Source organism: Gymnoscopelus braueri (assembly GCF_963280865.1).
Source record: "Gymnoscopelus braueri genome assembly, chromosome: 8".
Taxonomy (NCBI): Eukaryota; Metazoa; Chordata; class Actinopteri; order Myctophiformes; family Myctophidae; genus Gymnoscopelus; species Gymnoscopelus braueri.
In genome coordinates, this window is record NC_137609.1 from 10,575,488 (window position 1) to 10,593,262 (window position 17,775).

Below are 17,775 nucleotides of genomic sequence, written 5' to 3' on the forward strand. Positions count from 1 at the left end.
GGTTCGCGTAGATCTACGCGATTGGCACGTGGCGGCTTTAAATAGGTTCGCGTAGATCTACGCGATTGGCACGTGGCGGCTTTAAATAGGTTCGCGTAGATCTACGCGATTGGCACGTGGCGGCTTTAAATAGGTTCGCGTAGATCTACGCGATTGGCAGTCAAAGTGTTAATATAGGCATATACAGTAGGTACGTAGTATGTAATAAATATAGGCACATGTACATATATGTAAAGATAATTATCAAGGTACAGTCTTATCATCAGCAATATGTGCATATAGTAAGTATAAATGTACAGATAACCACCAGCAATGTGTATTAACCAATACGTACACAAACCATCACCAGCAATATGTGCATATAGTAGGGGTTTATGTACAGAGAATCAACAGTAAGGTGTATCAACCAATATGTCAAACTCCACCCAGGTGAGTCTTGTTAGTAATCAATTTAAAAATTGCACTGCATACGGTTGACATAAGTGGCAGCACATTAGACTTAATGTGACATTCGCTTGACTTTCATTTTTGAGACAAAATGATAAGTATCACAGCTCATTTACACCTTACTCCCTTAAGGCGGCACTATCACGGCTCACATTGCTGAAGAAGCAGCCTGCCATTATAACCTGCCCCTCAGTGTGAAGAAGTGCAGACTGCGCGCAAAAAAAGGTTGGAGGAGTTGAGGACAGGAATAATGACATGAATCTCTTATTTGCCTTGCAGAACGTGCTGTTTGCAGACGAGGGAGAAGACTTGGTGCTGAAAGTGATAGATTTTGGGTTTGCCCGTCTGTGCCCGGCGGGCAGCGCGCCCCTGCAGACCCCGTGCTTCACGTTGCAGTACGCCGCACCTGAGCTCTTCGACAGCGCCGGATACGATAAGGCCTGTGACCTCTGGAGCCTCGGGGTCATCCTGGTAATTTAAATTAAGGATGAGATAAAACTTTATTGATCCCCAAGGGAAAATTGGGTCGATTCAGCAGCCACTAATGGGATGTGCACGGAGCTGCGATAGAAGGGAAATTGTCAGGGAGTTGGAGTTCAAAACTCTCTCCTCTATAGGACAAAAACTAAAATATGTGAATACACATGCCAAAAAGTAAGTGAACTGGTCAACAGTGTATGCAATGTTCATGCAATGTTTACTTAGAAAATCCAGAATGTGTATTATTTAATTGTGTCTACAAAAATATCAAAAAGATTATCTACAGAGTTATGAGTGTATGGGTTTTATCCACTAATGCAAAGTGTTACAAATAGACCTAATTATATATAGTATAGAGACTGTATACTATTTGTACAGTATATACATGTAAGTGCAGATAATGTACTCTCAGTAAGACTTATACTGTAGTTAGTGTGATATTAAGGGTTACAGACTATATACGGTACTGTGCCACACTGCCACATTTATAAAAATCCTCTGTAAAATGTACAGTACATTGTTAATGTACTGTACAGTCTTAATGTAGTTATGCTCTCTTACTAGGTTTTGGTTTGGCCATAACAAAGCCCCGAAATGAACTGATGTGTGTGTGTGTTCTCCGTGTGTGTGTGTGTGTGTTCTCCAGTACACCATGCTGTCAGGCCAGGTGCCGTTTCAGAGTGAGCAGCGGGGGATGACCTCATCTCATGCTGCTGACATAATGCAGAAGATAAAAGAGGGGGACTTCTCTCTGGCGGGGGAGCCCTGGAAGGGTGTGTCGGAAGAGGCCAAAGAGCTAGTGAAAGGTACATCAAAATGAAATATTATTTCGCTTTTCGGAGAGCTCTTGTCTTGTGTGTGTGTGCATGGATGTTTTTTGTTGTATTGTTTGTGTAATGTATCAGCATCATTGGTTTAAAGGCACCGCTGGGTTGGACTGGATTCCCGCTATGGTTTTCTTACACCGGGAACGGTCCATGGCCACCTCATGGTCGATGCAGAGTGCTTTCATGTCAGGCAACACGGTGGTCTGCCAAGTCTTCTTAGGCCGGCCACTGGGTCTTCTCCTCTCTAAGTTAATCGACATTACTTTCTTCACCCAATCATTCTCTTCCTTCCTTACTGCGTGTCCGTACCATCGCCGTCTGCCTCCCCTCACCACATCCACTATGGCCTCCACTCCCATCTTCTGTCTCAGCTCTGCACTGGTCTTTCTCTCCCTCGGTGACACACCGCACGCACATCCATCTGATCATCCTCATCTCTGCTCTGTTCAGCTTCTCTTCATGCTCCACCTTCGGGGCCCATATGTCTCGCTCCCATACGTCATTCCACTTCTGACGCAGGATGAGTACACTTGCCCTTTCATCTTCAGGGATGGGGCCTTGGATGTTAGAAAGGGCAGGATGTTAGAAGGGGTTTGTGTAATGTGTGCCTTGTTCATTTAGCACAAATGAAGGACCCCCTTGAAAATGATTTGATGCATATCAAGGGGTTTATATCCTTCTAATAAAGGTACTATACGTATAGTCCATTTCATACAGCGAGTGCAACTCAATGCGCTTCACAGAAAAGAATAACATGAACCCTACCATCACTCTTCTGAGGCCAATGTTAAAGTGATTTTCTTTGGTTAAAATAAGTGTTAAATAGCTCTATATTCTCATAGTACTCATTGCTATTGAGTGTTTGTTCAGTAAAAGGAGTCTCCTTGTCTCTCCAGCTCTTAATAAAACAGAAAATGCATTTTCGTTTCAGTTTAATTTCCAATTTTATCCAATCAGGATAGAGAACTCAATCAGGATATAGATTAAACAAGTGAAATTGGAAGTGATGACACTAAGAAATGAGCAGGCAAAAATGGAACTGGAACACTATACAAATTAAGCTTAAAAATGGGTACTTTCTCCTGATTGGCTGAGATTTTGACACCTACCGGAAAATGTATTTTCTGTTTATTAAAGAGCTGGAGAGACGGGGAGACTCCTGTTACTGAACAAACACTCTATAGCAATGATTGCCATCAGAATATAGTGCTTTAACCTTTTAACCAAATACTTTTTGTTTTAACCCAAAAATATCACTTACCCTACCTTTAAGTGAAAGTAAGATTTAAATCTACAAGCTTGTAGATCTTGTAGATTTTGCTGAAGAGATTTGGTATAGAGGTAAAAAAGAAAGCCGACACCAAACTTGGGACTCCTGTATCGCCGCACTCCATTCCTTCCTAGCCAGCATCAGAGTCTGGAGCTCTGCGGTGTCCTGGCTCCGCTGTCATGCCGCAGTATGTCCACGTAGGTGGTGCTCACCTCCTAGCTGTGCCTTGGGTTGATTCCCACAGTATATGTGGGCTCACCATCAGTCCCAGGTGCCTTGACGCAGTGCCCAGCCTCATCCTTCTCTCTCTGACCTTGTCCGTGACCCTCGAGATGCCCCTGTAGAGGATGTAGTGCTCCCACGTGAAACCGGTCAACTAAGTATATAGGGTTTAAGTGGTTAAAAAATAATAATGATAACAATTCAAATACATTTAAATATGCTTTTATTTTTATATTTTAAAAATATATAAAAATAAAAGCAATACAATAAACGTGAGTATGTCCACAGATTCAGAAACCTATGGATCCTCTGGCAGGCTGTTCCATAGGCTACGTCCATTATAGCTAAAAGCTGCTTCTCCAATACATTTTTGTTCTAGCATTTGGAGCTTTTAAGAGACCACTGTCAGTGCATCTAAGGGCTCTGCCAGGCACATACCCAATAAAAAGATTTGCACATAAATAGGCAGGTGCATTGCCCTTTAGTGATTTAAAAAAACAATAAAAGGATGTTAAAATCTATTCTAAAAACTAACGGGCAACCCGATGCAGGGATTTCAAAATGGGCGTAATGTTTGCTCTCCATCTGGTCTTTGTCGGTCCGCATGCTGCTGCGTTCTGCACAAGTTGTAACTAACCAACTGCCTTCTTTGGTAGACCCGACAGGAGAGCATTACAGTAATCAGGCCTGCTAGCAATAAAGCCATGCATTAACTTTTCAGTATCAGCCTGGCCCTGAGATGAGTTTGTTTTGCTTACGGCATTTTGCAGTTGAGCTCAGCTCAATGCTTCACTGAGGGGAAACTAAATACACTGATATATTTGAAAAATGTAGTCGGTGCTGCTGTGAATACCTCATGAGTTCTCGCTGCAGTTCAACCGCCCAAGATGGGAGATCTTAAATTCGCCCAGTTGAATTGGCCCTCGCTCTGCCTCTACACACCATGACTGAATGTGAAAACTGCATTTATTACCATGTCACGATGTCAAGAAATGTTTTTAAATACTTCTTTCATATAAATGTCAGTAGCTTCCGAAATCCCACTGGATGTTTTGCAACTTTACATTTGAAGCAGAGCTTTGCTATTCAGTTGCTGTCCAGGAAATATAAAAGATGGTACCGGTTCAGTCGTTTTGCACTTTGCCAACACTGGTTTGAATTTCCCAATTCCCATGCATGTCTGTGTTGTTCACGTCTCTTGATTGTGCTGCATCCAGGCTTCAGTCTCTTCATCATTAAAGCCTGACTGATGCCTGAGTTTTGGCTTTGTTCCTGATTGTGGAGAGTCCTAGACCATTGATTACTGATGGTTTGACTGATATTTTGTCCAAAAAAAATAGTTAATGTTTCTATTTGAAAACATCAAAAAAGTCTATTAAAAATAAACTGAATAAATAAAGCTAACTTAACTTTATTTTATATAACCACTAAAGCTCTATACGTTTAAAAAAAGAAATGGTCCATCTACAAGCTCATAAGCATCGCGTTATTATTGTGAGCTTTCAGATTGGCTATTTTTGAATACTAGAGGTTCGTAGAGTTCGGACCGCACCGAACCGACCAATGTCTGAGTCATAGTGTCGGGGATTTTGTCAGAGTACCCGTTGTACCCGTCTGTGTCTCTTTTGTGCCGTATATGGAGATGTTTCTGTCCGTCTACCTGTGTCTCTTTTATGCCCATATATGGAGATATCTGTCAGTCCATGTCCCTTTTATGCCCATATATGGTGATCCATGATGTCATCAGTATGTGCCCATATATGGGCATGCTGATATGCCCATATATGGAGATCTTTGTATCTATCTGTCCTTGTCCCTTTTATGCCCATACATGGAGATTCCTAATGTCATCAGTATATGCCCATATATGGGCCTGAACCCTTTTGTGCCCATATATGGAGCTGACTCATGGTTTGTTTATGGTCATGTTGTCATAGTGACGTGGCCGTGGTTTGTTTATGGCTGACTCGCTGAGTCAGAATTGCGTCCGAGGTCCGCCAACCTGTCCGCCCTCCTCCCTTCAGCCAATTTTTATATGGATTTTTGAAAACTTTTGATAAGCTTGGCCTATAATGGGCCCAAAATAGGGACTCCAGGTTGAAAGTGGTAAAAAATCGGGACACACTTTGGCTGCATGATTGCAGATACAGATGTTGTCCAAAAAAAAGTAAAATAATGACCGCTATACCAGCCAGGCCGATATGTTGGTTGGCCTCTAATCATCAGAGGCATTCAAAACCAATTATGAAGAGGTAACAGTACACAGGCTGCTTTGTAGGTGCTATCCATCACTGCAAAACAAAACAAACAAGCAGGGAATTAAAATCAAACATTGTTTTTTTTTGCCGCTATTAATTGCCTTAAGGTTAATTTTGCTTACACGCAGCCAAAATAAATAAATTACAACATGCTGCTGAAAATAGTCCCCGTGAGATGTGCTAATATTAGCATTATAAAGCAGTATTTTCCACATTCATCAACTGCTTCTTTTGCAGTTGCAGTTTTGCACATTGCAACCTTGCAGTTTTTTCAGCACAAGCATGCTAAATGGAACTTTGGTCTGAACCTGTCAGTGTGGCTCTGCAAATACATGCAACTCAACCGGAACCCTATATATATATATATACATTTATTTATATATATAGAAACAACGTATCAGGTTTAGGTGATCCTATAACCAAAAAAGTTAGCAGTTTTGAGCCTTGCAGTGGCCTATGTGTGTTAAACATAATGCATAGGATGAGCACCTTCTAAGGCAGTGGTTCCCAAACTCTTTAGCTCGAGACCTAAAAGAGAAATTGGATGTCTCCACGGGACCCAAACTAGTGAAAATAGCCGATCTACAAGCTCGCAAGCATTTTTTTTATGGAATGCTTTTGAAAAAAACATTATTTGGGGGGATTTTTTTAAATGTTTTGAAATAATAATTAAAAACTAAATGTAGGAAACAAAAAAAAATGAGGGTATTTACTCACGACCCATAAAAATGTGTCCACAACCCACGAATGGGTCCCGACCCACTGTTTGGGAAACAGTGGTCTAAGGGGCTAAAGGTAAGCAGGTCACATGGCGTCACATCAAGGTTCAAGGTTCAAGGTTCAAGTTTATTAATGTCCCAGAAGGGCAATTGGGTTTACAGCCAGAGTAGTGGTTTAAAACATACAGACAGTACAGGACAACAGCAGACATGAAACACCATAGCATTAAAACATAGGTCTGGGCGCATCTAGTGTAAGAGATAAAAAAGGAATTATAAATGACACCTGAATTCCCCTGACGGATCAATACACGTCTAATCTATCCATGTTCCATATTAGAACTGAAGGAACGGTGGGAAGGTCAGTGTGCCCTGGTACTGTAGCTCAACCAGCACTGACTGACACACAAGAGATTCAGCAGTACATTTTAACCCAGTAAGACCGGAACATTTTTATCGTTTTTAGATTTGTTTGGCTATTCAAAAATAGCAGATATAGCTATGAGCTTTCTATATCTGCTATTCTTTTTTAAATCATGATTTTATTTTTTCAAATCTTTGAATATATATTTTAAAGCGAACACTTTTAACTCAAATCTTTGCTTCTGGGGATTCTACAAATGTCTAACAGTTTTTTTTGGGAGAAAACGTATGTTGCTACAATATCAGTGATTCTGAACCTTTTTCATGTCAAGGACCCCCAAAATGATATGTATTTGGACTCTCATCTTAAAATAAGTTGTTCCACGGAGGACCCCCCAGAAGCACAGATCAGAGTTTAAAATGTTCGTTTTAGAACGTATACATTCAAAGATTTGCACAAATTTTCACAATTCTTCCCCCCAAAATAGCAGATCTACAACCTTGGTGCCGCGCTATGAGCTTGTAAATCTGCTATTTTTGAATAGCCAAAGAAATCTAAAAATGACACACTGATGCGTTCCCGGTCTCAATGGGTTAAGACGGTCTTGTAGGACAGCTGCTAAGAGGGGACGCTGCAGGCATGTAAGTGGATCAATCCAGAGATAGGGTCTGTGTATACAGGAAAGGTCAAAAGCACTGCGCCGCTCCGCCCCCTGTGCTGAGATTTTAAAATGTATTTCTCGAGCATCTGTAATGTGCCGTACTCAGCCCTCTGCGGGTTTTTCCTTAAATATTTAACGTTCAAACATCACCCATCATCTCACTGCTATATATATATATAAGTGACCCAGTCCTCCTGTCACGGTTGGTTTCAGGCCTGCTGACGGTGGACCCAGAGAGGCGTCTCAAGCTCTCCGACCTGAACGAGAACAGCTGGCTGCAGGGCGGAGTGTCCATGTCCACCACTCCGCTGTGCACGCCGGACGTGCTGGAGTCCAGCGGGCCGACCGTTCGCACCTACGTCAACGCCACCTACAAGGTAAGCGGACCTACCAGATCAGCTATTTTTTTCAATGGGGCTTAAAGCTGCAATCTGTGTGCTTTCAATTCTTACCCGAGATTTGAACCCTGGTCCCCCACGCAAGTGCCGAAATTTTTAATGGAGCACACCTACTTATTCAGGGGAGAAATTTAATTTTGGCCTTCAGGCAACACCACTTGTCAACCAGTATTAGTCAGACCCCAGGGCTGGACTGGTTCAAAAATGTGGCCCCTGACATTTTGGCCCAAACCGGTCCACCACAACCGGCACGCAGATAGCAGACACTCTTCCGCCCGCTCCGTCGAGGCACACACAAACAAACAAGCCCTAATACCACCACTTATACTGAAAACATTTACACGAGTAAAATAATAACTACACAACTACACAACCCATGATAGTTGGCTTACAGTACTCACAAACAAGCAGAGTGTGTTGCTCTTATAAGGAGGATTGCTGGCTAATCAGATGCTAATGTAATCAGAGCTTTGGCTAGTTAGCTAAAATATAGAAAACAAGGGTTGGCTATAATGACCTGAGACTGCATCTGTTATAGGCTAGAATAGATCTATAGGCTAATAGGCTATAAGAGGATGGCATAACAGGAAATGCTTAACTTATACATAGTGAAGGCTGTAATGTGCTGTGTGTATGCAAACACAGTGTTTTATTGTAACAGCAAAGTCATTCAGTGTTTTTAATAACTATGCAGTATGACCCTGTGAACATTTTGGAAGGTCAGTAAACAATAACGCTGTGACTGAAACAATAATATTGTGATGCCTAGATTGCCTACATGTTGTTATAAATGTCCTTTAAGCCCATATGGGCTTCCTGGGCACCAGGAAAGATGCGTATCACTTTAACCCAATTAACCCTGGTTTTGGGGATTCATTATTCGTCATTATTAGCAGAAATTTTCATTAATTGCAAAAATAGCAGATCTACAAGGACAACAATTGCAAAGTGCAATTACACTTTGTGACTTGTCCGCTTGGAGATTGTTATTTTTGCATGACATAATCATATGACTAAAGTATAAAATAGGGCTTAAGTGGTTAATAAAGCAACTAATCAATCATTTAGGATATTATACGATTACTATTATTGCCTTGCTTTAGATAACTAGACATAGTTGCAACACACCACACAACATGCAGTTTGCTATTTAACGTTCTTCTAAGCAACCATTCTGAAGCCTTTTATCTAGCATGCTTATTGGATAAGGAGGACATGCAGTCCTTCTGTTGTGCTTGCAGTTACCACATCACCTCCTTGGCTCCTTCACATAGGGGTTAACTCTCCTCTCTACAACTGCGTGTGTGTCACACTAAGTGTGAGCCAGCGTCAGACGCTGTTTCTCCCTCTCTCTCTCTCTCTCTCTCTCTCTCTGCTCACAGTCCTCCAGGCCACTGTAGCCTGTGACAGACAAGCCAGTGGGCCAGTGTGATGTCTGTCTGCTCTGTGGGCCGGTGCTACTCAAGGATTGACCATTTTCAGATGAGAGACAAGCCAGTGGGCCAATTAGATGAGTTCTCTTTAGTTTGTAGGCCGCCCAGCCCCAAAAATGGAACGAAGCCGATTACCGTAATTTCCGGCGCGGGCCACCAGTGCCAAGGTGTTTTTGTTGTTTTTTTGATGTCGCCATAGATCTTGTTAAAATCCTTAAGATTGAGCCGTACAAAGTCTGTTTACATCCGCGACATCTCAACGTATCTCCCAGTGAAAATCACGTGTCAAACGGGGCATCCATGTTGTAGTTAGAGCGGATTACGTTAAACAGTGAAATGCGAGGAGAAAAAACTACAGGAAGAGAATTTGAGTTTCAGTTTCGTCTGTAGAATGGGAGCGGACGTGATCGTCAAAACCGGATCCCAAATAATTCCGTTTCCGGTCATCAAACCGGAAACGGAAGTGGATCAAAAAAATTCCGAAAGTGAACCCGGAAGTTTTTAGCGCGAAAAGACCGTGGACCGTAGGGCTACGGTCTCGGCGCTTAACAGTTGGATTTAACGGACCGTAGGACTACGTTCTTGGCGTTTAATGTGTTAAAAAAAATATGCTTTTTCCCCGCTGTGTCAAAAGGCCAGTCCACCACTGTCACACCCTACCACAGGATCTAAATTTCCCAAAAGAAGAGCAGGGACACCAAATACAACCACCACAGTTGTGTTAGTTTATATTGTACTAACATTCTCTACCATGCAAAAACTATTTATTCACCAAAAAGTTACATAGTGTGGCTAAGAGAATTATTAAGGCGAATAGACCCACTATAAATGGTAAATGGTGCATTTACAGTATAGAGCGCCTTTATCCAAAGTGCTTTACAATGTGCAATTACATTTACCTCTTCAAACACACATTCACACACAGTGACGGTGGAGGAAACCATGCAAGGCACCAAGCTGCTCATCAGGAGCAGTTGGGTTTCAAGTGTCTTGCTCAAGGACACTTTTGCAGTAACCCAGTGGGAGCCGGGGATCAAACCGGGAACCTTGCGTTGATATCATTCCAGCTTGAGAGTGTTGCATGTCCCCCCCCCCCCCCACATTCTACAAATGTCTTCTAAAATCTAACAGTTTAAAAAATATATATATATGTTGCTATGTCAGTGGTTCTCAAACTTTTTCATGTCACGGACTCCAAAATGTATATGTTTTGGCCGCGGACCCCCATCTCAAAATATTTTGTTCCAGGGACCCCCCAGAAGCAAAGATTTGAGTTACAAATGTTCGCTTTAAAATATATATATTGAATGATTTGCACACACTTTCTCGATTTTTCTAAAATAGCAGAGCTACAAGCTCGTAGCGCGGCACTCGGTGCCGCGCTATGAGCTTGTATATCTGCTATTTTTCAATAGCCAAAGTGTAAAATAATGCTTTTTAGCTCAAATCTACACATGCGTTCCAGGTCTTAAAAGAACTAAGAACTGGACTTTATGAATACAGTATGAATTGTCATGGAATGGCTCTGTTACAGACACTGACACACAATGCTAAGTAGACATCAATTGAGACATGCTGTACAGACATGAGAACAGACGTCACATTGCAGCGCGAAAGCACTAAACGCAGGCGATGGAGCAGATACTGTAGGCATGTATTGCATTACTGAAGGTATCGCTTCCTGCTGCGCAATCACACTCCCACTCGATTATGCCAATGACATACTGACTGTTTTTTTCACAAAAAAAACATCCAAGTAAGGTTAAAAAATATATAGGGCTGCTACACTTAATTATGAATAATAATCAGTACAATAATAACTAGAAAATCACAGGTCTCCGCCAGGTGAGGTGGTAAAACTGTTCCTGATTAATTCTGTCTTACCTATTTATATTACATATTGTGATGTCACGTGAAGCTTGACCAATGTTAGGTGTTCTCAGACAGACACACACACACACACACACACGGACGGACAGAGGGTAAAACATACTCTCCACCATGCCTTCGGCCTGGCGGAGACAATAATAACAAGTACACCCCCTGGACATGACGCTAGTATGTCGCAGGGACTTACCCAAAGCCAACCCTTGATGCTGAGTGCCAAGCAGGGAGATTGCAAATCTTCCCCCTCTCCTCTCCAGCCCCCTCCTCTCCTCTCCCCTCCCTACTCTTGAGAGAAAGATGCTGCGAACAGAAAGAAGGAATGATGCTGTGGCTAAAATGTAGTAAGAGATATTTATGAACCAGGACGGCGGCCTTTGCCGGCCTAGTCATAGCTCTGCACACACGTCATGCCAGGACCGGCATAAACGTTATGCGAAGCCCTGCCAATCAATCAGTCAGTCAAGCTGAGGGTCTGATTGGCCATCAGGGAATCAGTCAAGCTGAGAGTCTGATCCACTGATCAAGGTGGGGAAAGAAGCTTATAGGTATTAGCCAGAGCACTGATCAATTGTCTGTGGCAAGTTTGGAGGCAAGTGGAGAGATCGTGTGCTGACCAACCCCGGACGTACTTTGGAGGTCTTGTCAATTAGAGTAGTAGTAGGATAGGATACATATAGAAATAATAATTTTGATAAATACAAACAAATATTTTGTTTAGGGGGATTTATTTTTTCATAAATTGGCCATGAAGCTCAATAGGGCTGCAGCAGTTAATCAGACTAATCGATTTAAACGTTGCAGCCCTATTCATACAGCACGAATAGGAAGGAATATCGGTCAGATCCTGGATATATATATATATATAGACCCTCCAGAAAAATGCGATTATGCGATCGCATTTTTTACCGCATAATCAGCAAAATGGCGCATAATTATGCGGTGGTAACGTTTTTTTCAAAAAGGCCGCATCGCATAATATGCGCTTCGCATATTTCCGCATATTTCGCAACTTTTCCCATATTTCGCAACTTTCCGCATATTTCGCAACTTTCCGCAATTTCACCGCATAAAATTGCAAAAAATATATATATATTCATTGCAAAATCAAGTAATTTAGCCCGCATAATCAAGAGTTTTAGCCCGCATAATCAGGGATTTTTGCCCGCGTTTTTCTGGAGGGTCTAATAATATATCCAGGATATATCTGTTCCCCCAATATACGCAGGACGCTTGATGTCCAGGTCATGATGATCTCAGAAGGCATCAACTCAAATATACAGTGCTTGGATTTCCTGTTCTGTCACTGCATTTTGCCACGTACGTCAATCAGCCGCAGCGCATGTGGTGTGTGTGTTTTGCGGGCTCCGACTCCCTCATGTCCTCTGATCTAATCATTTTATAGTGGCTCACCTTCCCAGCAGTCAATCAAGTGTCATGTCGCAATCTTTCTGTGTGAAATGAATAACTGCCGTTATCCTGCAGCTACAAAACCACTGGAAACCAACCACCCAGATCGTTACCATGCTTTTTCATTAAGCCTTTAAGACCGGGAACGCATCTGTGTCATTTTTAGATTTCTTTAGCAGATCTACAAGCTCATAGCGTGGCACTCGGTGCCACGCTATGAGCTATTTTTGAAAAAATCTGTTTTTTTTTGTTTGTGAAAAACTCAAATCTTTGCTTCTGGGGGTCCCTGGAACACAATATTTTGAGATGGGGGTCCATGGCCAAATACTAGACAGAACCGCTGATATAGAAACATAGGTTTTTTCAAAAAACTGTTAGGATTTAGAAGACATTTGTAGAATCGGAACCTCAGCTCTTAATGGGTTAAGTAAACATGTAGGTCATATGACAGTGAAATTCTTAAACAGATAAAACTGTGTGTTTGTGTCTATTGTTATTTGCCCGAGTGGGTAGGAAAAAAAGAAAAAGCACTTGCATGGCATAAAAAAACAACAACGCGTCTTGTCTTTGCCTTTCCCACGCCAGGCCTTTAACCGCGGGAAAAGAGAGGGATTCTTTCTGAAGAGCGTCGACAACGCTCCCCTCGCCAAGCGGCGGAAGCTGAAGATGACGAGCACCGGCGTGGAGACTCGGTGGAGTTCCTCCTCCTCCTCGTCCTCCTCGTCCTCTTCCTCGCCCGCCTCAGCAGCTGTCTCCAAAGCAGCCGTCTCCAAAAAAGCACAGCCAAACCAAACCGTGACCCGAAAAACGAGCTAGCCCAAGGAGGAGGGGTCGTAGGAGGCCGTGCGGAGGGTCAGGAGGTGATTGTTGGAATGGAGGAAGGAAGTAGTGCGTATGGCCTCCCAGTTCTGTTAACCACTTGAACCCTAGCGTCCCTGTTCTGGCGGGCGAGGCGAGCATTTGGCGAAAATTGCATGTCGACAAGGTCACAACGTATCGCGTTTGTTGTGAGCTTGTAGATCGGCGATTTTTGCTGAAGATATTTGGTGTAGAGGGAGATACTAGCAGACCTAGTATAGAGCCCATGGGGGACAACTAAGGATATAGGGTTTAAGTGGTTAATTTAGTTCTGATCATATTTAATGACTGGTTGTGTTAAAAACATGAGGCACGATTTAAATGAGTGTTTTATCAATGCAATTGATAGACTGTATTTATCACTCTATATTCTCCCCAACACCAATCATGTATTCATCCGCATCGAATGTAAGACGGGTCACAAAGAAGTCTAGATGATTTGTTAGATGAATAATAATTCTGTGGTTGAGGGATACTCAGTACTTATTTGGTCGCCACAATTTGGTGATGTTACACACTAAGGTTTTTAAAAAGAAAATCACAAATTGTATTTTCTCCCTATTTTGAATAGAGGAACAGTGCCTGACCGTGTTAGTTGTAAAAAGGGAAAAAGGAGCCATGAGTGAGCACAAGCCATAGAAAAACTGAGAAGCCGATGACCTTTTAAAATGCGTCGATGTGAATGATCACATCGGCCGTCCAGAGTTTTGCAGACATGGCCCTGTGATTATCGCAGACACCGATGTTTGACTTTCGGCCATAAAATTGAGGGCTGACAAATTATAAGTCAGCGAGTTAAGTGTTCTGCTTGGCACATGCTGTATAAAAGTGCAAAGATTTGTGATGGTTGAGGTACCAATATATATATATATATATATATATTAAAAAAGGGATTATGAGGTTTATGTGCTAAGTGTATGAATTGGTTAAAATGCCATACATTTGCACAGTTGCAGTTTTTCTTTTTTCCTTTTAAACATATTTCATATTTCAGTAAGGACTTAATAAGGAGGCAATTGGTTTTGGAGATCTATAATCGTATTTTTCGTCGCCGTCAGCTGGAAGCCTTGTATGTCCAAAATGGTTGCTTTTCAGGAAATGGAAAAATAATCCAATTATGTAATGCATTTCATTGGTTAAATATTTATAAAACCCACAGATGAAGTTAACCACTTCCTACCCTATGTTGGGCATGCCATTAAAGGCAAAAACGTTCAGAAATACTCGCCACGCATTGCGATGCGACGTGTTTATTTTCATACGACTTAAGTATAAAATGGGGCATTAATTAATTAATGAAAAAAATCAATTAAGGAAAGTATGGAGATGCAAGTTTTCTGCCCGACAGCGATGAAACACTGGATAAAGTGATGACATTATAGTGGAAAGCTGGTCGGTTACTCTTCATGTTAAGGGCTGCCCTCTTCGGCTCACCAGTAGCTCCTGTAATACACTGCCAACTTAAAAAAATCCTTGTATTAAAAGTCAGTGTTTCAGGTGGAACAACCAAGAAGCTCTGATAAAATACGATTGTAGTCCGACATATTTTAACACCATAATCTATCGTTGGTGTCCTGGCGGATCGTTAGAAACAAAGAGACTCCAGCACACTGCTCAATACTTGCAATTAGAGAGAAACAACATTTTGGTCCTCAGACCTTCTTTAGCCAGATTTATACTTGGAGTATAAATGTAAATCAGCCATTTGCCTGATGAATGTCTGAGGACCGAAACATTGGCTCTCTCCAATAAATATTTTAATTTCAAGGATAGATGGTGTACGGGAGACTCTTTGTTTGTTCTGTGTGCCTTCAGGCCCTCTCCTACGCACCTGTCTGTTCTGTTTTTTTATAGTGCAAAGTGCATCGTTTTCTGGGATAATTTCCTGTCAATCTCTGTTGAATATGAACCAACATAAGATTAGTTTTTTTATAGACACTGCTTTCAGAAAGCGAGTACATGCCAGTGTACTCGAGGCATTTATATTATTGAGATACATGACTTCTGGCTGTTGTGAGTGCAATCTTCTCATTTGTTTTTGTTTTGCCTGTATCCTTAGATTGCCTTATGGTAAGGTAAATAAGTAACGATGGAAGAGTAACTTTGCTTGTTAGCCTTCTCTAGTCCTGTCGGATTAGCACCAAATCACGCTTACAGTATCACATAGAAATTATCTTTTGATATTATGGGAGGGGGTTATTTTTCCATAGAGGAAACTGTAAAATGTTCATATTGACTGTGTGTACCAGAGACAGCGAAAAGCTCAGCGCGTCCCAGCCATCCTGCCGTTGGGTAGAGCAGTGGTTCTTAACGTTTTTCACTTCAAAAGACACCCGGTTTGGTATGGAGGCCAACTCAAGAGAGTGTTAAAGGTCCATTTGGTTCCACTTGTACACTCTCAGAGTTACAGGCCTTTTTAGAATCACCTCAAGGACCCACTTTGTGAACCACTGGTGTAGAAGAGCATACATTTTGGGAAAGACATAGTATCACCCTCACTTTAGCTGATTTACACTTCTACTACCGTACTAGACAGTTAGAAATAAGTTTAGAAAGTATTTTTCGACTTTGCTCATGGTTCATTTCCATTTACATTGTAGACATCGGAACAAAGGATTTCATCAGTCTGTCCTTACCTGCCCTTCAAGTATCTTTGTGTGTGTATATATATATATCATTGATATGATAAATAAATGGTATTTTTAGTGTTTTGGTGGTTGTTTTGAAGCATTGAATATTAAGCACACCAATCTTATGTTTATTATTTGACCTTTTGATTTATTTTTACATGGATATTGCACAGTGTCAGTTGATCAATTAAACACATTTCAGCTTTATATGGACAGTGCTTTTCTCCGGTATTTATTACGTTTAATCTGTTTTTAAAGTGTTTTATATTGCTGTGGTAATGGGATCTGTGACGGACTGGCTTGTGTATATCTGCATTGTATTTTGTCTGCTTTTGGGTGTGAAAGAGAAGAACGAGTGAGTGACACCGTGGGAGCTTGGATCCACTGATGTTTGCACCAAAACCCTGATTCATACTTTTGTCGTACAGCGGTTTCACACTCTGAAAATAGCAGATCTGCAAACTCACAACGCGCTTGAAGAGCTGGTAGCTCTGCTATATCCCATTAAGACCTGAGGCAATTCTTAAAAATGTTTTCTAAATCCTAATATTTTTTTGAAAAAAATCTAAAACATTTTTTTTCAAGATTTTTTCAAAAATAGCAGATCTACGAGCTTGTATATCTGCTATTTTTGAATAGCCAAATAAATTTAAAGTGACAGAGATGCCTTCCAGGTCTTAATGGGATATTTGGTCCTGTATGACGGAGCATAAATTGGGCAAGATGAAGCATTACTGCAAGTTACTGTAATTTACTTTTATTCACACGGTAGCCAATTTGCTCTGACTTCATACTCATACTGGAGGGGTTGGTGAGGTCTCCCTGACTACGAATTAAAAGCAAATTGGCTGCCATGTGAATAGTCAATGGATAGATTTTTTATTATTATTTGTTTTGTGTGTGATGTTGCATCCCCATTTTTACAATAACTGGTTGTGTTGGAGTATTATAAATTCACATCAGAAACTTTTTTTGGTGTTTATATTTTCAGTTGGTGGTTATCATTTGTGATAAATAAAATATTTTGTGATGTTTTTCTGTTTGTTTTTTTGGTAATATAAATTTTTCTAGAGCATATCATTGTTGAGATGCACTGTGTCTAAACTTGTAATTCGTCTTTGGCACCGAGAGTGCTTCATGAGATCTGGTGCAAAAATAAAGATTACTTTTGAAAAACATGGTTGTTAGTTGTATCTTCTCATGCGGCAATATTATTGTGGCTTGTCCCGTTAAATAGATCACACAACCAGGGTGCCGAGTACACTGCTTAGTACATGTTATGCAAGTTTATTTATTTATTTATAAAAGCAAGCAGGGGAAATGGCTCTACCTCGTTGTATACCCATAAACCTTTCATGAAGTACAGTATTATGAAATATGTATGTGTTGAAATATCCTTCTCAAGTTTAAAAGAGATAACCCCCCCAAACACAAACGGGATGCTGTTATCGTCACTTGACTCCACAGTATCGCCTCGCTCATAAATGGAACTGGCAGGAGTAAATGTTTAATCCATTACAAAACTTAGAAGAAAAAATACCTTGCAATTTTGTGACTAGATGTTCTAGATGGACAAGAGGGACCCACGGGCTGTAGTTGAATTATTCATCTGGTTATGGAGCTCAGGACATGTTGCGTAATCATTTGCTGTACTTTCTGTGTCCAGTGTTTATTATGACTTCTTGTTACAAGCTGTCACTGTCAAATAATATAAAAACATAATAGAAAAAACTGTTTATAGCAAACTTAACTTCAAGGTGCACATTTGTTTAATAATGTATAATTTGGTAAAGTAAGTAGCCACTCATTGCTGTGAAGGGTATTCTCAACTTATCAGTTACTGACAGAAGTGAATTGTCCTCTGCCTAATTTTCAAACTCCTCTTTGCATTTGCTGAACCACTATAATCTAAAA

The 17,775-nt window shown here is 41.1% G+C and overlaps 1 protein-coding gene across 1 annotated transcript in view; it reads left to right on the top strand.

Annotated features, from left to right (window-relative positions):
* The window catches only part of rps6ka4 (ribosomal protein S6 kinase, polypeptide 4), a 44,044-nt gene extending 27,005 nt beyond the window's left edge, over positions 1 to 17,039 (top strand). The window contains exons 15-18 of the mRNA XM_080435854.1: positions 727 to 918; positions 1,574 to 1,733; positions 7,462 to 7,625; positions 12,959 to 17,039. Of these exons, the coding sequence (XP_080291980.1) occupies positions 727 to 918; positions 1,574 to 1,733; positions 7,462 to 7,625; positions 12,959 to 13,189 (747 nt within the window). The 3' untranslated portion in view covers positions 13,190 to 17,039. The remainder of the gene's footprint in view (positions 1 to 726; positions 919 to 1,573; positions 1,734 to 7,461; positions 7,626 to 12,958) is intronic.
* The last annotated feature ends 736 nt before the right edge of the window (positions 17,040 to 17,775 follow it).